Consider the following 21,845-nt stretch of genomic DNA (forward strand, 5'->3'; position numbering starts at 1 on the left):
ATGCATTATCAATTTGTATTCTGAGTCTATCACAGGGTAATACAAAAAAACTATCGAACTTCGATAACGATTAAGGCTCCTTCTTCCATAAGAAATCCACAGAAGACTCAACTTCTTCTGCCTTGAGGATTGCTGCCAACGGTGCCACCACAGTGTCTCCACCAAAACGTCAATTATATAATTAGAATCTCAATGTCTAGATCGTAAGCTGATCCGCGCTATTATTAGCCACGGGGCGAGCGATATAAACAGAGAGAGAGAGAGAGAGAGAGAGAGAGAGACACAGTGACATTGTACCAAAGATCCGATCGTTGTCGCCGACGTGGTTGGTTGAGATCGCCCAGTCCTATACCCATTAGGATGTAACAAAAATGACTTTTTGGCGGGCATTCAGGGGTTTGTTCCGGTGGGCATACTGAGCCTAAATCCCAAATATGAGCTTGATTGGACGTAACAGGAGCTGGCGCTCCGCCCTTCAATTTTAAATGGGATTTAACCCGTAAAAAAAGATTTTTTCAAAAATGTCACTTTTTGAGGCATTTTGGCCACCAATGCGTTTACCAAAAATATTACTGGCGTGTAGGCTAAATCCTTGCGCATCTTTTGGTATATATAACATTGAAGTTTGGAGCATCCTGGAGCTCGGTACAGACCTTCAAAGTTTGGCATTTTTTCGAAAAATCGGTCCCAGCAAAATCAAATGGCGTCTCGGGCGTCGCGAGGTGCGACGCATATCTTTTTTGCCGGGGCCGATTTTTTGAAAAAATGCCAAACTTTGAAGGTCTGTACCGAGCTCCAGGATGCTCCAAACTTCAATGTTATATATACCAAAAGATGCGCAAGGATTTGGCCTACACGCCAGTGATGTTTTTGGTAAACGCATTGGTGGCCAAAATGCCTCAAAAAGTGACATTTTTGAAAAAATCTTTTTTTACGGGTTAAATCCCATTTAAAATTGAAGGGCGGAGCGCCAGCTCCTGTTACGTCCAATCAAGCTCATATTTGGGATTTAGGCTCAGTATGCCCACCGGAACAAACCCCTGAATGCCCGCCAAAAAGTCATTTTTGTTACATCCTAATACCCATACCCATAGGTACTGCTAATTGGGTGCACCGTGCAGATCAGCAGGTAAAAAATACCTCGGATTCCGAGTCAGTCATCACCGATGCATGTGATTCGAGGGATGGCGGCGATGTCGCCACCGTGGCCACGACGAAGAAAGAGGGCGTGTGATCTCGGGAGGAAGCAACTCAAATCCGCTATTCTGGGCTCTACGTCACGGTGTCATGTTCTTCTCTAGGCTTGTAGGCAGCGACTTATGCAAGAAGTTGCTGGCTTGTTTGTTCCAAAACTTGCGCGTCACAACGATTTAATGGAGGAACTGCGGTGACATTCAAGCGTTTTCGGAGAGGGCACCGAGTGGGTCAATCGACACCAATTGGGCGAAACTGTTCTGGAGAAGGAGGAGCAATCAACGCAACACACGAGTGGTGTGCAAGCATTGATGCTCGAATGAAAGTGAAAATTACGGAATTGCCTAATTGGACTTGCACGCGATCGAAACGTCAGTCTAGACACGTAACAGTGGAGGCAGCCAATCCAATATTAGCTACGTAGTTTGCTGACGGTGGACGATTGTTAGAACGAAATGAAACGTGGATATTCTGGTGACGGCGATGGAGGCGCGTGGCACTGAGAATCCTTCTTATTCTAATTTGAACATAAAATACATTTCAACAAAAAGATTTCTAAATCATGATTTCATAACCGTAATATCCTATCAGAACTACCGATCATAGGTTTCAACGATCTAGTCATGCTTTGTCAACATGCATGCGCAGAAAATATAAAACACCATGATTGCTAAAACTAGATCAATTGCTTACAGTTAACAGTCATTGACCACCAACGGCGCCCGCCATGTCAGATTGTAGATCTCGATTATAAAGGACAGGAATGTTAGTAGGCACAGGTTGCTACTAGGGCAGCTGGTTTACCCTGTGCATGCATTTGAGATGCATGCCAGCTGCCCTAGTAGCAACCTGTGCCTACTAACATTCCTGCCAGGAACTTCAAATGTCATTTTAATAACAAAAGTCTGAACAACTTAGAAATATTTGAATTGTTAACCAATTATGAAAAATGGGCAGTAAATTGAAGGGATCTCAACGCACGTTGAATGCTTCAAGCGCCTCAACCAGATCAGCCGGTTCCTACACCAGGTTTGTCGTCACACCTCATCTCGATCATATGACTGGTGCGCCATTGAGGAAAAAAACCAAGCGAGAAAAACGCATTTCCCACGCGCGAATAAAATTAAGATGTTAAAAATATAATAATCCAAACACGAGCTGGCAATCGCAGACAAAAACAAAGAACATCACACGACGGTCCTCGATACAAACAAAAGTCGACGCAACGTTTGCGAAAAACAAGCGGCCGAAATTCAAAACACCATAAATTTGAATGATCTTTTTTTTGCACACTCAAAAAACGCCGTTGACGTCGTCCTCGACAACAGGACTTGAACGACGTGAACGATTCTCAGGACGACGCAAAGAGATGACTTCAACTAGCAAGAATGGGCAATCCGTAAACTCCGTAATGGCGCCACAAAAAAGATGGTCAATACCAAACGTTTGGTTTGATAGTGAGTGTGAGTCACGTGTAAAAAGTGACAGTTCGTCACTTTTTAGTTTGACTTTGTCAAACCAGCGGGGTACAAACTAGAAAGTGTCAAACGAAAAAGTGACCAATCACCGGGGGTAGAGTGTAGTAGATTTTGATATTTAGAGATCAGTTAATGAGTGTCGAACCACACTGCTAGTAATTCCCACAAGAGAAGAAAAAAATAGAGAGAGAAAAAGACGCTCAATTTGATGAGCATTGGCCGTGGTGTGAGATTGTAAAGCATCCGAGAAATGAGCCGTTGACATTCGCTTGATTTAGCGGCATTAAAAACGCTGTCGCATGCGAACCATGCTGATGTGCGTGTGATCGATGGGGACGCTTGGTATGTGGTGATGATCTTGGTGATTAGATCAGCTTGACTATTTCGAAATGCTGTCATGAAATTGTTACACATACAAAAATTGGACTTAGACTCTTTGGTGATATTATTTAATTTTTAATTTACTAATCTTTACAAAATCTTTTCTGAACATTTTACTGAAATGCAATGGTACTAACAATAATTTTAAATATTTAAAAACTTTTTTTGATTCACGATTAAATCAGCAGCATCATTTGAAAAGTGCACATAGCATTTTGACAGCTGGAACTATTTTGCAAAATTCGAAACAATAAGTAATTATTTAAAAAGTTAAAATTAATCTGAGAATTAGCGAAACAGTTCAAACTGTCAAAATGCTTTTAAAAAAAATTGTACCAGCCTTATTGCAAGACAACTAAAATCGCATGTTATATTTTTCATGGTTCAAGATTACGTCCCTCAACTCTGACCAAAGTCGATGGAGAGGGAATGAAAAAAGTGTTTTAAAATGCATTTTACAACAGCCAACTTGTTTTGCAATCATTACTTTAAAAAATCTAAGGCCTTGGCAAAATTTCACTTCCGATAATCGAAACTTCGGATAATCGAATCACAAAAAAAAATTTTTTTCGTTGTCCTATTTTTGATAATCAAGCTTAAGTATGACAACTGCTCTAAAATGATTTAGAGTTTTTAAATCCAAGATGGCGGCCAAAATGGCGGTGATGAAATATTGAAAAGTGCATTTTTTTATTTAACAGGCAATCAACCATTCGAATTTCACTAAAATCGGGTCGCAGAGCTCGAATTTGATGTTAAAAACAAGAAAATAAAAAAAAACGCGAAACAATTTTTTTGCGCATGATTCGATTATCCGAAGTTTCATACAAACCTTCGGATAATCGAACTTCGGATAATTGAAAATTCGGATAATCGTGGCTTTGGATAATAAATATTTTTTTTTGCGAAAATAAACTTTTTTTTAATTATACGAAAATTCAAAATCATTTTAAACTATCCCAAACATGCTAAATATTATTATCAAGTCAGGAAAATTCATTTCAAATTATTTCTAGTTCATTAAACGTTTTGTCATTTATTTATTTTTGACTTAATGAAATTCGAAAATCTGTTTCATGAGAAGGGATTTTCTGATCGTTTTTGTGTCTTTGGCAAAGTTGTAGTATGCTGTGATTAAGACTGTTCAGAAAAAAAACGGTACATCAGAATTTTTTTTTCGATTAATGCTCTTTTTATCACTAAAAGTTAAGTTTTCCAAATATATCCAAATATCAAAATTTTCGAAATTCTTTGATAGTAGCACATAGCCGTTATACGTATAATTGTCCCATGTAATTTTTGGAGGATTCTGATTTTATATTATTTTTAATTTGGTTAGACCTTCTTTAGAAAATCCCATTAAATCTAGTAATTGTTTTTTGTTCGAAAACTTATAAAATAGTTGTAGAACAATTGTAGGATGGTACAAAATCGTATCAACAAATCAAACAAATTGTTAACTAGATGCATAAACAATTTGGCTTTACACATTTTTTTTTTTGCTAGAGTGATCTGTTTTCAAAATATAAATTTTAAGATGATTTTTTTTCAATGTTATTAATGTTTTGAAATTTAAAAATATTTCATGAGGAAAAAGAATCAATGCAAAGCAGAACATATTTTCGAAAAGCTGAGAAAATTACACAATTTTCCTTTTAGAGTTTGACGGTTGCGTTTATATAGCCTCTTGCAATAAAAAAAAAACACAATATAAATATATAGTTAGAATTAAAAAATAATCACCATAATTTATTATTCATTTAAAATCCACAGTTTAAAAAAATTCAACTGTGAGAAATTTAAGATGGCAATTTAAAGTCTAAATTTTGAAACAGTATGACTGTCTCAATCTAAAATAATTTTGGAAATGTGTTGAACTGTTCGGCAAAAAGCTTTGGCAATTTTTGGCCAAAATATTGTGTCCCTTAAACTATAAACAGTAGCACAGTAGTTTTTTCAACAGCTGCATTAAAATTGTCTAATTGTTTCTACATTCCACGTAAAATTTCTTTTTAATTTCTCATCAAAGTATAACAAACGAAGTCATTCAAACCAGAAATAAATTTGTCCCTGAAACAATTTTTGTCACATTTTTCAATCCCCCCGAGAGCATCACGTGCTCGTGGTGTCTTAAATTGATTGCCCTACTGCGAAAACCTGCCGCCCTTTGATATGGCGTGGCGTGGTCCAATATCCCGACCCTCAACAACAGAACCAACCTTGATTCCCCACAAAAAAAAGTCAAGGAATGTAACGCGAATGGCGATGAACCGTGTTTTACTCTCGATTTCATTCGGAATATCTTTAGAGTAGTAGGAGGTTTTCTTGTTCAAAATCATCTGCGTTGATTGCTTGATTTACATACCATTCAGTGAGTGCTAACCCTTGGCTGTTCATTGTACAGCGATGCCAAGTGGACGCGCGTCGTCGATCACCGACAGTCGAAGCCAAAAGGTGTCGAGTGGAGGAGACGCTCGGTGATTTACGACCGCGTTGAGTTTTATGTTCAACACAGACAGACCACGTGCGTGCGTGCGTGCGTTAATGTCCGCTTGGGATGATGTATTGTCTGGTTGTAATCATCGGCAAGCTACACGAACCGAAAGCCATCATCAACTCCCATCTCTGTTACAAGTCGTGGGTCGGCGCGAAAGTCACTCTCTGAAGTGGCCAAACATTGATTCAGCTGATTAGTTCAAGTGTTCGCGCGTAGTCAGTCTCTAATTGGGTGTAAATAGTGAGCCGGTGGCACTCGTCGCTCGTTATCAGTTGGATCTGGAAGCGAATCAAAATAGTTTACCTAAACTGGTGCCACTTGGCTGGCCATCGATAATCAGCTGAGCGGGGAAGAGAGAGAGAGGAGATGTTGGCGCTAAAACAGTTCACACTAAACACTCGCCGAGGACACGCGATCCCGACATGGTAGTGTTACGTGGACTTGTAATTAGTTTAGTATTGCCATAAAAACTGTCGAAGGTTAAAGGTGAAATTGTACGTTCTCAATAATATTCACTGTTGATTATTTACATTCCTAAATCCTTTGCTGACCGAACAAAGTTGTTTCATAAACAGTCATAATGCTTCTTCGTCTCTCCTTCAAAGTAATTAATCAACACTCTTAAAACTCTCATCGTTTGTTGTCACCAAGTGGAAAGCAATAAATTTTCATGTAGGTGTTGTAACTCGTTTGTTTTATAAACCGTCAGCTGTGACAATGTGACGGCTGCTTCTTCGGTTAGTTTATATTTATGAATGCTACGAAAAAAGCTTTGAAAATACTGCTTATGACGTAAAAGGTTCCTACAATCGATCTAAAAAAACATCATTACATTCACCATGATTGTACTTTTATCCTTTCCATCCACGTGGGCTTCTTGCTCCTCCTTCCAATTTCCAAGATGGAGATGGAGATGTCAGAAGCCGGAAACGCAACACGCATGTGCTACAAGTGCCCTTTTGAAGAGCAAACACGTGTTTCCGGGTAGGTTCGTGATTGTTGCTCGCCTTCCTCCAATTTGTGTTATGAGTATGATTGACAACTTTTTAGCTTCTTGAAAAATAAAACAGATTTTGCGATTAACGTGTGTCCTGTAATTTTGCGGGGTTTCTTTTGAGAGTGTAGCAATGTTCTACAAAATTGTGATGTATAAAAGTAAGGAATTTGCATGTATTATTCAGTTATCATAATTCAACGAAATTTTTTGAATATTTCAACCAGTTTCTTCGAAGTTTTAACGCCTAAAACCCAATCGTGTGCCTTTGAAAGTATTTTCAAATTTGTTTGAATTTACGAAACTGTTTTTCTGAAGCTCTACGTCTTTTCCGATTTGTACTCCAAAAATTCAAAATTTGTAAAAATATTAAAAAGCCTTGACTAGGAATGCATTAATAAACGTTATACAATTTATTTTATTTAGGTAGCTTACAAAGGTTTTATGAATTAAAATTTAAATTGGCATAAAATTTTGATACAAGTCTCCGAGTTGAAGCAAATTGATGTAAAACGTGGGCCAAGGCATATAAAATGCACTTAAATATTAAATTTATCAAAAAACGATTTTCGGCCTTTTTTTAAATATTACTGCTCTTCTAGCAGCAGGCCATGATTATAGCGAGTGAAAGCTCCATTAATTTTATAGGATGGAAAAAAAACTTGAATTGTGTGCAAAAATGTTGCAACTTTAGCAGATATTACCCAATATATTACAAAGTTATACTACAGTCCATCCTCTTTTATCCGAAGTTTCGATTATCCGAAGGTTGAATTATGGAAAAAAAAAACATTATATTTGTTTTTTCCTGGTTTTAACATCAAATCCGAGTTCTGATTGCCGATTCAATGAAGGAAGTATCAATGAAAAAAATATATCAAGATTCGATTACCCGAAGTGAATTTTTTGAGGCCTTCGGATAACGCTCATGATCATGGCAGACTTGCTCATTCGATGGTTCGATTATCTGAAGGTTTCTAAAAAAATCGGATAATCAAATACAGTCCAGACTCGATATCCGAGTGTCTCGGAAAAAATTCAATTCGGATTTTTTTTCGTTGCCTATTTTTTTATTGTCAAGCTTAAGTATGACCCCTAAACTACGTTAAAGTGATTTAAAACTTTTAATTCCAAGATGGCGGCCAGTATGGCGGTGTTGAAATATTGAAAAAAAAAATGCATTTTATTATTTAATAGGCAATCAACTATTCAAATAAGACTAAAATGGGGTTGCAGAACTCGAATTTGATGTTTAAAACGAGAAAAAGAAAAAAAAATTGTTCGTGATTCGATTATCCGAAGTCCCATACAAACCCTCGGAAAATCGAACTTCGGATAATCGAAACTTCGGATAATCGAGGTTTCGGATAATCGAGTCTGGACTGCGTTAATAAAAAAAAACTTAATTTTTATTTTTTCATTTTTTACATAAATTTTGGGTTTTGCTTTGGGGTCTAATTTGCGAGGTTGATTGTATTAAAATCACCACCATTTTGGCCGCCTCTTTGGATTTGCAATTTCCACACTTTTGAACATTTTCGAGGTCGTGTTTGAGCTCAACGACCCAAAAGTAGACAGAAACAAGACATAAAAAATTTATACCTTTCTTTAGTAAGAAAGGCAAAAAGTGCGCTGTTTTAAAAAAAAAATTATAGTTTTTATAAAAAAAAAAAAACGAAACCAAACTTGTGATTTTTAAAGCATTATCCTGTGGTATAAAAAGCTATACAAAACCTTAAAAATATCGCGTTTTTAAATACAACACTTGTTCGGTAACTGGGCAGAGAATGTAGCCCAGTTACCGAATACTGCTCGTTAACTGGGCTGATCGAAAAATGACGAGGGGAACGTCAATGCATTATATTTTCTTAACAAAAAAAAATTAAAGTAACTCAAAAAATCAAGAGCATAGGGGAGAGTGGGGAGACTTGATCCCCGGGGACACTTGATCCCAAGCCTGTATCTCGTTAGCATGTGGGTAAAACAATTAGCTTTGTTCTAGAAAGTTGTGCGAAATTAACTAAAACTCGATGTAGAAAACAAAGAAAAAAATAAAAAAATGTTCAGATTGAGTTACACACATTTTTCTAAAACGGGCTGCAAAAAACTTCCAAGAGATCTTTTTTTCTTTGTTTTGATATGTATAGAAAACACTAAAAAATTATTCAAAAAAATATGTTTTGTACATGAATTGTTTGATAAACTTATCAACTCCAAAACCCTTACGCATTTGATGTTAAATTTATCGCCATACTATTTTTACAATCAATTGTTTAAAAAAGTGCGTTTAGAGAGACTTGATCCCTGCATTTTTACAGTCACTGGAATCAGCCTCAAGATTAATTAATTGGGCTGGGTTTTCATACATAGTTTTCTTTAGTATAGTTGTACACAACTTACTGCAGTTTGAACCTTTTTCAAAAGTTACGTAAACAAAAATTTCCAGCTTTTGTAAGCATGCTTAATTTTGGTCTGAACAATAATATTTTAAGTTTTTAAATATTTTACATACTAAACTTGTTATATTTTGAACACAAACGTACAGGTTTTATGTGAAATTGCTGTAACTTATAGAAAATTAAAAGTTTGGATGAATAAGAAACATTTTGCTTAACCCTCTACTGCCCAAATTTTTTTTCGAAAATTTTTATTTTTCCCGTGTTCAGGAGGCAACTTTTGTTCTACAAAAAACTTTACTTCTCTTTTTTTATGTTTTTCTTGTTTCATTTTTAGTATTTTAATTTGCATTTATCTTGTTAAGTTTATGTTTGTTTTTGGTAGTGTTTGGCCTACTCTACCACCTCCTATCATTACATTTTACCTATCTAATTTTTTCATGTTTTTACAGTAACTTTTTAAATTTTTTGCATGTTTTTCACATTTTTTGCTATAAAATGGAACCATTATCATTTAAATTGTAAATAAATGCGTAGAGGCATAGTCTGGGGCACTAGAAAAATTACTGCATACTTCTTTTTACTTAAAATATAGGAAATGTTAGTAAAAAACACAGCCAAAGTCGACCCCTAAAAAAATTACATTTTTAAAAACATTGGCAAAGTCAAATAAAACAAGTCAAACTTCCAATCCTAAAATTTTGCAAAATAAAAAGTTCTTCTTTCCAATGCTTTTTGAAGATCAAAAATTGGTTGAAAAATGGATTTTTGGCGATTTTTTAAATCGAAGCCCGTCTAGAGGCGGGGTTGGGTTGTAGAGGGTTAAGATTTCTTCAAAATGTTGAAAGGGGGATCAAGTTACCCCTAACATTTTTAAAATGACGGTTTAAAATATTTTTTTAAAACGCTTGGCATGATGAAAAACCCTTATTAGCCAAACATAGATGAATGTTTAAGTTTTCAACTCATGCAAAAAGTTCATAGTTTTGTGAGAAATTGACAAGTATGTGCGATACAAAAAGGGGATAAAGTCTCCCCACTCTACCCTACCTTTTAAAAATCCTAGTTACCAAAACAGTACTGTAATTTGATACGAAGTTTTTATTTTCTTCTTTTGAAGTTTATTTTTTAAAACAATTTTTATCACAATCTCTTTTTTTAATGAATGAATTGAAAGCTTAAACATTCATAAACATAAATGCTTCGAGTCATGCCAAGCGTTGAAACAAAATTAAACCGGCATTTTCAAAATGTTAGGGGTAACTTTATCCCTCTTTCAACTTTTTGATGAAATCTTTAGCAAAATGTTTGTCCAAACTATTGTTATTCTATAAGTTACAACAATTTACCATAAAGCCTGAACGTCAATGCATTATATTTTCTTAACAAATAAATAAAATTAAAGTAACTCAAAAAAATCCCGAGCATACACTTTAAAAATCTTATAGTTACCGAACAAGTACTGTAATTTGATACGACATTTTAATTTTCTTGTTTTCAAGTTTATTTTTTAATACAATTTGTATCATAATCTTTTTTTTTGTTTCAATAATTTACTGCAATTTTAGGTTCTGACTAGTTTTCATTTATTTTTGAAAGCTTTTATTTGAAATTATACATGTATAAAAAAATTATGTCAACGAAAATTATAAACTAACATCAATATCAATCTATACCAAACCAGAAACACCAATTCCACCATTTCCACCTCTCCCAGAGGTCACCCGGAGGTGAAATCTTCACATTTTCTTCCTAAATGGTGGCACGTGTCAGGCCGGGATGCCGCTAACCGGCAGCGCGGGGGTCGTTTCCCCCCTCCTGGCAGATAATAATTTTGCCCCTCTCCGAAAGATTGCTTCCTGATTAGAAAATGTGACCGCTTGGTAAATTGCTTAACGTGACGGCTCAAAAGCAGCAAGAAAACGGAAAGTGAATATCAAAAAGAGAGCGCGGAAACGCTGAACTTGACCTTCAATTTCAAGAGCAGGCCTGCTCAAATTACACACACACTTGGAAAAAAATATGTGAGAGGAATTAGGCTAAATTGAGCGCGCGATGGAGTCGCATGGTCGAATGCCGTTTTGAGCGAGTTTTTGCCACTCTCTCAAGATTTGGTGAAAGGGAAAGCCATGTGGTGAACAAAATGCAGCGTGGGTTGTCAAACTGATAAAAGCCTAAATTATCAATTTAAAAAATGTTTTGGTTGATCAACCAGGCGCCACCATCATCAATTTGTTTTGCTCTCGGCCGATTGATTATATTGGTTCAATCTACAACCCCGAAAATATCGAACAAGTTAATTGGTCCAATTCAAAAACACGCAGAAATAAGGCCAACGGAGTTCGATCATTTCTTTTTTCGGTTATGGCCATAGCAAAGACGATTATGAATAATTTATTTCCACGCGCCAGAAGACTTTTGCCAGATTGGTTTACTCTTTTCTGGCGCCGGAGGACAAGCTTCAATACGGTTACGAGGACCACTTTTCGGGGGGAAAATGAAGAAAAAAGTGTCACACATAAATTGGATTTTCTGCTATTTTTGGACTGCAATTCGGTGCACCTTTAGGGGTGTTATATAACGCTCCAAAAGCTGTTGCCACTTGTTTTGCGAGTAAATAAATCTAATTTTATTGGAATTTCACTTGTAGGGTGAATAGGGTAACGTAATAGAAAGATGACAGACATATTTCCATGTTTGAATAAGTTTGTTTCCATTACTTCATTTTTATGTTCCTTTTCAACATCTGCTTTTCCTGTCCTTTGTCCTTAAGCTTACCCGATCACTCCACGTACCTCCACTCAAATCCTACTTTTCATTTCTCTTCTCTTCTAGATTCAATGACGCCTGGTCCCTGTACATCTGGTGGTGGGTTACCCTAATCAGGTTTTTATAAATTTCTTCCCTTCCTTCCTGCTCTTTCTATACATACATCCACTCTGAAGCACCAATTTGAGTATTTTTTTTATTTTCGCTTACTCTTTTTGCATTTTTTGTTTCACGCTAATTGATTCGATTATCTTTTTGCCAGTATTACTTACCCACATACTCTTTTAACGCGTTGAAATCGTTTTTCGTATTGTTTTATGTGAGAGAGAAGCTAGCTTTGAAAGTCACCTCCAAGCTTGGGTTAAGCCATAAAAAAACAGATACCTATGACCAAAATAATAATCACTCCCACGCTCTTACGATCGCTTTTCGAGTGCAAATGCTTATTTTCTTCGCTTTATAGATTTAGATTTTTAATCGTTTTGTTTCTAGATTTATTTGATTCTTTTTATTAAAGGTTGGTTTGTAACATGACTGCTAAAAATAATTTTGTTCGGTAGCAAATTTCGGTTAAAAAAGCAAAATTGAACAATCTCAATTTCCATGTTTTGACAATGTTATACCATTTCATGCATCCAAGTAGGCGATTTTAATTGTAAATATCTAATCTAAAAACAAGCTCTATTTACTCTATTAACAAAATTGACTGAGTTCAAATCTAAAATACGAGCTTGATTGAACGGAACAGAAGCTGTCGCAAAATTTTTAAATTAAATTAAAACTTTAAAAAGATTTTTTTTAAAATGGTTTTTGAGCTTAGTTGTCCCCAATAAAATCGGATGGAACCGTCAGTGAATGCACACGAAATTCCAACGAACAGATGCAGAGCTCGGCACATGCTCTTTCTCTTTTTTTCTCTCTTTCTCTCTTTCTCTCTTTCTGGCATGTGCGGTGCTGTGTGGTGACCGCAATCATTTGAATGCAGTCATGGAAGGTGATAGAATTTTTTGTAGAATTCAAGTGACGACGAAGTGAAGACGAACGAATCGCTCAGTCACCATTCACAACAAAATTCGAATGTTCACAAGAACAACAAAGAACCAAGTTTTTTTTTCAGCTTTCTCATGTGGTTCGCTGGCATCACTGTGGTAATCACTGCTCTAAAACTTATCCAACATGAATATTTTCAACAAAAAAATGTGTGTCAAAAAAGGGAAAAAATATTATTTTTAAAGATTTACTTGAAGACATGTTGAAACCGGCGCAAGTTGATATTTTAGGTGCAGATATTCGTTTAATTGAATGAAATATAGAGAATCTTCGATTTTTCTTGACATTCGTTGACAGAGCTCGTGTGTGCCAAGTTTTTGTGAAAAAGTGAGGTTTGCAAATTAAAATGAAAATTCAGATAGGACATTTAGAGTTTTTTTAAAAGGACCAATAAGCTATTGTCTTTCATATGTTTATAGGACCTTTTCAAAAAAAACTCTGGATTTGTTTTCTCTGTTTACATACTTTTGACCGTGTTAAAGTATTTAAAGAGAGAAAACGATTTTTTTTTCTCAATAATTCGCCTTTTTTAAATAGAGACGCATAGCCTTTCACGTTGAATTTCGTCCTCCATGACCCAAAAAAATCGTATTTTTGAATCACATTTCCTGACAAACTCCTTTTGTTTCTTTACTATTTCCAGAAACTGTCTAGTTTCCATGAGCACTCAGGGCGATCCGTCGACATCCGGTGGAGGACCTGACAGACCGTGTGGGATAACCTCGCTGCTTCCGGTGAGCATTTCTATTATCAAACTAGCAAGATCTTCCAGCTAATCGTCTTTCTCCTTCCTTCCCAGGTGGGCATGTCTTGCCGAGGCCGCGCCGAAGCCTTCGCTCGCAGCCTCCAGTCTCGCCTCCGGACACTTGGCGCCCAGGTGAGCTAGTCCCGCCACGTGGTCACTTACCGCCCGGTTTCCACTAACACCCCCCTGGTAGTGATTTCTAGATTCCATCAACCATCAACTACTACCGCTACCGTCACTTCTAGTCTCTCAGTCATTCAGAACTGGCAGGCAGGCAGACCTCTCCGTTCACCCAGTTGGCCGAATTGATGTTACTTCTTTACCCGTTTCTTTCTCTTTCTTTTTGCTCCGGTGCGCATGTTCTCCCTGCTTTCCATGTTCTGCCACCACGTGTCTACACAAATAATCGGAACCCATCATCGACACCCAAATTCGACCCACCACTGTTGTTCGGTAGGCGAACCACTAATCGCCAACCCCCAAAAGTATAACCAAGCAAAAATCGTTCATCCACCAGTAGCTTAGAGCAGTCACCAGCCTCTAGTCTCGATTAATTAGGGTTAAATACTCGTTACAGGGCAATGCAGACGATGAAGTGCCGATCACCGGCGGTGGCAACGGCGCCAGCAGCACCGGCGTCTACAACGCCGAAAACACATGGCTTTCACAGGAGGAGACTGCGGCGGTAACGAGCTCACAGCCATCCCGACTGGTGGTGACCAACGATTCGGCCGATTCCTGCTTTGACTTTGACATGGAGATCGAAAGTCCGGGTTCACCGGTTGAAGAGTGCGAGTACCTCCCGTTGATTGAAACGGCCACGGCCACACCGGCAGAGATTGCCCCGGAATCGGGCTACGTGTGCGCCTCACCCTGTTCAACACCGCAGGTCAGCCAGGAAGAGCACAGTCCATCGAGTACGGGTTCATCGTCCGACTGCCAGTTTTACGACCCCGAGAGTTCGGACGCCGAGCAGCGTTGTGATTACTACGACTGTACTACCTCGGATCCGTCATCGGGTTCCATCGCGGCGGCATCCCGACCGACCACGTCCCGAACACAACAACACACAACTACCTCAACGGAATCCACCCCAACGACGACGACGGAACCAACGGTGGTAGCGACGGCGGCGGGCGCCTCATCTCCCACGTCTCGAAGGAAGAAACACCAGAACGGTCACCTTCCCAGCGGACTCGGCACAGCAACGGCCGATTCGGACAGCTGCTCGGAATCGTTACCACCGTCGCAGTCCACCGAGTCCCACGACTCGACCTTCACCGGACTGAGTTCGAACAACTCGAACAGCACACTGCAGGACGTCACGATGGAAGACGTGCCCCCGAGCAGCAGCAGCGTTGACGAAACGGACGATGGGAAAGTATTAGCGAACGGGCACGCCGTAATGCCAAAGGGGACAATAATGCAGGAGGAATCGACGGTGGCCAAGTTTGAGCTCAACCAGACGTACAACATTGACGTGTTGAAGTTCATCAACGGCGATGCCGAGGAAGAACCGGACGAGGAGGATCCCAACAGTCCAAAGGTCGAAATGGCCGAAGTTGAGAAGATGTTGCAGAACTGCAGCACCGAACCCGAAGAGCAGCCAGCACCAAGCGAACACAAACGCGAAGGACTCTCGTCGGGCGATGAGGATGAAGATTTTTGTCGACCCCAGCGAATCCGACGATGTTCGTCGCTGAAAACGGGCAAAACCCCGCCGGGAACTCCGGGTCGGAAAAAGATTGTACGATTTGCCGACGTGCTCGGGTTGGATCTGGCCGACGTGAAGACGTTCGTCGATGAAGTCCCGAAGGTGCCCAAGCAGGCGTACGAAGATCTGGAAATCAACATGGAACCCGTGCAGACGCAAATCTGTCTCGGTCCGCGGGCCGATCGGGTGCTGGTTCCGCTGTTCCAGCAACCGGGTGCCCTGCCGTGCTTCCTCGACAGAGTGCGCGAAAAGCAGGTCAACCTGGAGAACGCCGCCGTGACCGACCCGATCAACCTGACCATTACCGGTACGGTGCGCGTGCGGAACCTCGACTTCCACAAGTCGGTGTACGTGCGCTACACGACCGACAACTGGCGCAGCTTCTCGGACCTGCAGGCCTCGTACGTGGACAACTCGTGCGATGGTTTCTCCGACAAGTTTACCTTCACCGTAAGTTTTCTAGTTTCGATTATATTTATGAGAGCAATTCTCTGAGACTTCGGACAACGATTCTATGATTGATGAAGATATTTTGCATCATTAGTTCGTCCATACAAGTCTTCAAACCATTTTGGTAGCTGAAAGGATCTTAAAATATTCAAAAAACCGTAAATTGAGAAAGGATTTTCTATAAAAACTTCGACTTTTTACATGAAAATGTATTTAATTGCGCAGAATAAACATTTTTTTAAATTCTCGTTTTTGGATATGCTTTAGATGATATAAAAAAGGTATGCCACAAGTTGGTAAAAACTAAATTTTCTGGAAAAATCAAAATTTAAAAAAATTGCTGAAAAAAGAAAAAAAAACTTCATTTTTAAAAGGACAATCATATTTGCCATCGTTACAGAGCAATTTCAGCCGAAAACAGGATTTTTTTAGGTACTACTGTAAGCCATTTTTTTGTATATTGAGCCAGTTTCACTCGATAATGACAGTTGAGAAGGGCGTAAGTGTTTTCAATATGTTTGTATTACGTAATTAAGATATCGCTGCATCTCGAAGCCGTTTCATCGTATCACAAAGTGGTCAAATACAAACGAAAAAAACACGTCACTTTTATGAGATTTTTTGATTTTTATGTTTAAAAGTCAAATTAGAAGGCGAGCCCACGATTTTTTTCTTTCAAATTTTTTGTGAAAATGGCCCAAGATGTTACAAAAAGACCCACGAAAAATACAGGATGGAGAAACTCACCTTAAAAATACAAAAATCATTTACTGATACTGTTTTTTTTTAAAGTACTCTAAACGTCAAAATTTTCATAAAAATGCTGAAAAATGGTTTTTTGATGGTTTTTGACAATTTTTATATGACTGACTTGATTTGTCAGTATCGAAAATATTTTTACCGGAAAGCTCGTAAAATTTCCCATAAGATTGTCTTTGATAACTTTTCAAAATAACTCGTTTTTTATGGTTGAGGCTTACATAAGTGTAGGATAACATGTCTACAAAGTTTCATTAAAATCGGAAAGGGTCCGGTACAACCGATTCGCTATTTGACATGGAATTGCTCTACAGCTGTTTTTTAACCCTCTAACGCCCAAGGTCTTCAGAATTTAATTTTCTCTGCAGCCATGAATATTTTTAACCGGGTTCAACCTGCATGAGTTTATATAGAATGTCGCGGCGGTCTTGACAGAAAAGGTCCTACTTGACAGCTCGTAACAAGGGGACCATAGTTGTTCCATCGAAAAAATGATCTCTTGACAATTTATGTTTTGCGAAGCGAAGATGGCGTTACGAATGGTGCACGCCCGAAATGTAAAAATTACGCAGTGCTACCAACATTACAAAAAAAGTCTATGACATGACAGCCACACCTTTTATCTAAAGTTGGTACCACTGCGAGATTTTGACATTTCGGGCGTTCACCATAAGCAACGCCATCTTCGCTTGAAAATCTGTATAGGAAATATTTCTAGAGGTTTTTTTTAAAGGTCCTATACTGCCCATGTTAGCATAAATGTCCTATCCAGGTTTTTAAGCGAAGATGGCATTCGAATGTTGTACCTCCGAAATGTCAAAATCGCGCAGTAGCACCAACATTAGAAAAATAAATGCGGCTGTCATACCATGGCACACTTTTTTCGTAATGTTGGTACCACTGCGTGATTTTGACATTTCGGGCGTTCACCATTCGAACGCCATTTTCGCTTAAAAAGCTGGATATGCATTTTTATCGTTTTTGAGTGCTGTGCTGAAATAGCTTTATGTTATGCTTATGGTTTATGTTCCGCTACAGTAATAATAGGTAATAAATATTGAATGTTTGACCCTTTTGAAATGTAAGTCAGCTTTTGAAAAAAAAAAATTTCAAAGGTAAGCAAACATGTACTATTTTCAAAAAAGTTACCTAAAAATGGCTTTAACTTGAAAACGGTGCACTTTATCAATTTGATTTTACATCGAAAAATTAAGTTGAAAAATTTTTGCGACCGATATTTCGATTTTTTTGAAAAAAAAATCAGTATTGATTCAAAAATTCATAACTCGGTTAAAGATTTTTTGCACAACCTGGAAATTTCTGAAAAGTTGGCATTTTATGTTCCCTAAAACATATCCAAAAATAAAAATAGTGTTTTTTTTTTGCAAATCAAGTTTCAGTGATAAAAAGTTAAATGAAAAATCAACATTTTTTTACCGTGTTTAATTTTTTTCAGTGTAGTCCTTATCCATACCTACAACTTTGCTGAAGACACCAAATCGATCAAAAAATTCCTTCAAAAGATACAGATTTTTGAATTTTCATACATCATTTTTGTATGGACGGCTGCCAAATTTGTATGGAAAATTATATGGACAAACTAATGATGCAAAGGCTTCTTTGAGCATACCGAAGGCACCAAAAAAGTTTCAGCCGGATGAAAAAATACAAAAATTAAAAAAAAAAAGATCGATTTCGTAGAGAATTGCTCAGGTGCAAAATATAGTACACCTAAATTTTTTTTCTAAATTAAAAGGAAACAACTTTTTTTTCCACAGTTTACAAAAATCATGATGTTTTCGAAAAATTTAACTATGAATTTTAACCAACTTGTGCTATAGCTCACAAAAATTTGAAAAGTTGAATTAAAAAAATTAATATTTTGTCAAGTATAACTATTTTTTTAGAAGTCTTAAACAATACCTACAACTTTGCCGAAGACACTAATTCGATCAGAAAATCCTTTCTCAAGCTACAGCCACAAACTAATTACGCAAAATGTCTTCTTTGGTCATAGAAAAAGTACAAACAAAGTTTCATCCAAATCAAAAAATACAAAAAATAATCATTGTCCTAAGTGTTACAGAATTGCTCACATTTTGAATTTATGTGAAGATTTAACCCAATTGCTCCCTTCGCAGATCTTCGGCACGTCGGTGCAGCTCGGCCAGCGGATCGAGCTGGCGGCGCGGTTCCACTGTCGCGGCCAGCAGTTCTGGGACAACAACTACGACACCAACTACGTGTTTCAGTGCTTGCCAATTTCCCAACCGAACAACGTGGCCCAACTGGCGGTCAAGCCGGCGAACCTCACCGATTCCCTGCTCAGTCCGGACGAAAGCTGGTGCAAGAGTTTCTACTAGGTGTCCAGGTACCATCCTCCCCCCCGCCTCGCGTAATTTTACCACACAGAAGAGAGAAAGAAAAATAGCATGCGGAAGTAGCTTCACTGTCCACAACACCCCAACCCAAAAAACAAAAACCGGAAGTGAAGTCCAAAATTTTAGCGTGTAGTATTATTGTTAAATCCTGTTTCCTTCCTCAAAGTCCTTCCTTATTTATTTGAAACCAAAAAAAAATATCGTGCAAAAATTTTAACAATTCCCAATTTGACCCACCCCCTGTTTACTAAATTTTTATGTTTTCTGTTAGAAATTGTGAACGACATTCATTTTACTGTACTGCGACGAGAGTCTTGTTGAGGTCGGGCGAAGAGAGAAGACCGTTGGTCCTGTGGTAGGAATTTAGGAAAGTCACACTTTGCAGGCAAATTAGGAAGAAAGAATGAAAAAGTTAGAAATTGTTGGACAACAACTAATTAGAAACGATAGCAAGAGGGCAAACGGGCAGAGAGATCTGACGAACGAAATTCTAGGCTGGCTCTCGACTTTTAAAAAGAAATTAACTAGTACTATGAAAAGAATTGTGTAATAAAATAGGCACGTATTGATTAACCACAAAGATAATCATGACTTTGTATTGCTAGAGAAGATTGGCGCAAGCTGGAAAAAAAATCGTAGAAATGGAAATGCAATTGTAAAGAAGAAACTGCAAGCAAATCGTAGGTGTGTAACTAATATCACTCGTCAAGACACACACACACACAAATAACACAAACACATTAGTGAATTGAAATTGAATGCGGGGAGACACGCGGGAGGTGAACAAATGGAAATAGAACGACTGTTAAGTTTCAATCAAGAGAGAAGATTTAAGGAGGGGGGACCGCAAAGCGGACTCTCGCCACCAAGGCATGTAAAGAACAAACAAACAACCCAAGTAACATTTTAGGCTTTATCAAAGCTGTCACAACCGCTATAAAACCTATCAGCCAAAACCAACATTAAAACCCCTTAGTCGTAACAAACTCCCCAGAACCTTGATAAACCCCACTTAAAACCCAAAAGGACCTCCGCAAAAGGTTGTTACGGCCTATTTATAAAACCTACATAGGAGTTCAAGGCTTTACAACTGAATCCTAACAACATCCTCAAAGCCTTGATAAAACCTTTGTTAAGACCTAGTCAGGAGTTATGGAAAAATGACATTTCATACGTCTTCAAACGTCTTATGCGGAATAGGTTTTATTTTGGCAAAAATAAGTCTTCGTCTTGCCAAATGAAATTATGGAGATGGTTGTCAAAAATGGCGATGATAAATAATAGATATTAAAGGTAATCCGAATAATTCGAAAGCTTATTTCTCGCAATTGATGGCTCAAATTCAGCTGCGGTTGAAATTTTATTGATAAATGTAGGGGAGATAGAGCCAAAAAATTCAACTCGCTTCATCAAAAATCAATATTTTGTAATCATAGTGTTTAATGTTCAAAAATATTTTATTGCAATTCTTTGAAAAAAAAATTTCAAAATATTTTTAAACATTTATCGCTATATTAATCATAACAGAAATTCAGCATAAATGTGTGTTTGCATCAAATTTAAATCAAATTTTTCAGTTTTCTATTTTTTCAACCAAGATGGCGGTCAATCAAATTCAATCAGAACACGCGTTTAGCGCCATATTTATGCACTGCTAATTGGCCGCGTTAAATGCTTTTTCAGGAGCTTATGGTTTTAAGTAAGCTTTTTGCATGCCTAATGGCACTTGACAGCTAAAACACCCTGGGTTTTAAAAAAGCATGCGATAAAACCGTTTGGCATGACATTGCCATTGGGTTTTCAAGACTCTCTTAAAACTTTCATAAAACCTTATTAAAAGCCATTTAGCTTTTATTGTCACAAGGTTTTATGACCGAGGCATAAAACCTTGTTAGAACCTACTAATTAGCTCTTGCTTATTGGTTGCGGTGAATGCCTAAATAAAACTATAAAGCAATCAAGATGCTATCATAAAACCTCAATAAAACTAAGTGGTGGCTCGTTGGTTTAAAAATGTTACTTGGGAATACCTCCATCTTTATTTTTTCTGATTTTTTAAAACGCAATAAAAAAGCAGAAAAGAGTTGCAGAGATGAACACACTTACACAAATACAGATATACAAACAAATAAAAAAGAAACGCTCTCCTGGTGCCTGCACATACACACACACAGGAAGGAGAAAACGGTTAAAAAAGTAAAACTATAAAACGAATGGAAAGCAAAACAAAACAATAGCTACTGTTGAAGGAGAAACAAACAACCCGGTGTCTTATGAAAGCGTTAAAACATGAAATAATTATATTTGATTTAAGGAGCATAAACCCATGTATGATGAAAAAGTTTATCCAAAGATTAGAGAATAAAGAATGTTTAAACTATAACTAAGTTTTTTGTGAAATATTTGATGACAGCCTACACAAACACACGCCCTGATTATTATTAACAGTTACATGCCGATCCTCCGAAAACTATTCCTCAAACAAACAACCATTTTCCAGGATGTTCTATATTGCAAAAATGTTTGTGTTTTTAAAAAAAGGAGGTATTATCGCGGGCGTTAATAATTAGAGTTCACGCGCGCTGATATGACCGCAGAAGAATGGCCGCATGACAGCCGCAGAACAAATATTTGGCTGTTGTTAAAGGTTGCCTTGAGTTTTCTGCTGACTTTTTCAAAAATATTCAAAACAAATCAGGTTGACAGCCAAATCAACGCTGAATTTCAGTTCAACCTGCTGATTTTTACACAGCGGTAGTTCGGCGGCTGTAACCTCCTGTCAGTCACAGCGAAGGAGAAAAGTGATTTTATCTCGCAATAAGCAATATTAGACTATGGCAAACAAACAAACAAACTCGCACTTTTTTGTAGCTTGCCTACTTTGTTTGCAAAAACGTCAGCCTGCTTGCATTTTGCTTTGTTTACGAGTCAAACTGTCAAACACGCGATTGTCAAAAGTGCGGGTTTGTTTGTTTGTTTTTCATAGACTAATACCTCCTTAATTCTATCAAACTTCGTTTCGCTGGTGATGAAAAAA

General features: G+C 37.7%; 1 protein-coding gene across 3 annotated transcripts in view; it reads left to right on the forward strand.

Annotated features, from left to right (window-relative positions):
• The window catches only part of LOC120426804 (glycogen-binding subunit 76A), a 29,813-nt gene extending 8,622 nt beyond the window's left edge, over positions 1 to 21,191 (forward strand). Inside the window, exons 2-6 of one of the 3 annotated variants that reach the window (XM_039591597.2) lie at positions 11,776 to 11,808; positions 13,403 to 13,493; positions 13,559 to 13,636; positions 14,082 to 15,668; positions 18,569 to 21,191. In XM_039591597.2, coding sequence (XP_039447531.1) covers positions 13,419 to 13,493; positions 13,559 to 13,636; positions 14,082 to 15,668; positions 18,569 to 18,790 — 1,962 coding nt within the window. In that variant the 5' untranslated portion in view covers positions 11,776 to 11,808; positions 13,403 to 13,418 and the 3' untranslated portion in view covers positions 18,791 to 21,191. Of the gene's footprint in view, positions 1 to 11,775; positions 11,809 to 13,402; positions 13,494 to 13,558; positions 13,637 to 13,846; positions 13,990 to 14,062; positions 15,669 to 18,568 lie in introns of those variants that run through there. The other 2 variants (XM_039591592.2, XM_039591603.2) reach the window with 2 other exon arrangements.
• Positions 21,192 to 21,845: the final 654 nt, after the last annotated feature.

The sequence above is a fragment of the Culex pipiens genome, chromosome 3 (genome assembly GCF_016801865.2).
Source record: "Culex pipiens pallens isolate TS chromosome 3, TS_CPP_V2, whole genome shotgun sequence".
Classification (NCBI taxonomy): domain Eukaryota; kingdom Metazoa; phylum Arthropoda; class Insecta; order Diptera; family Culicidae; genus Culex; species Culex pipiens.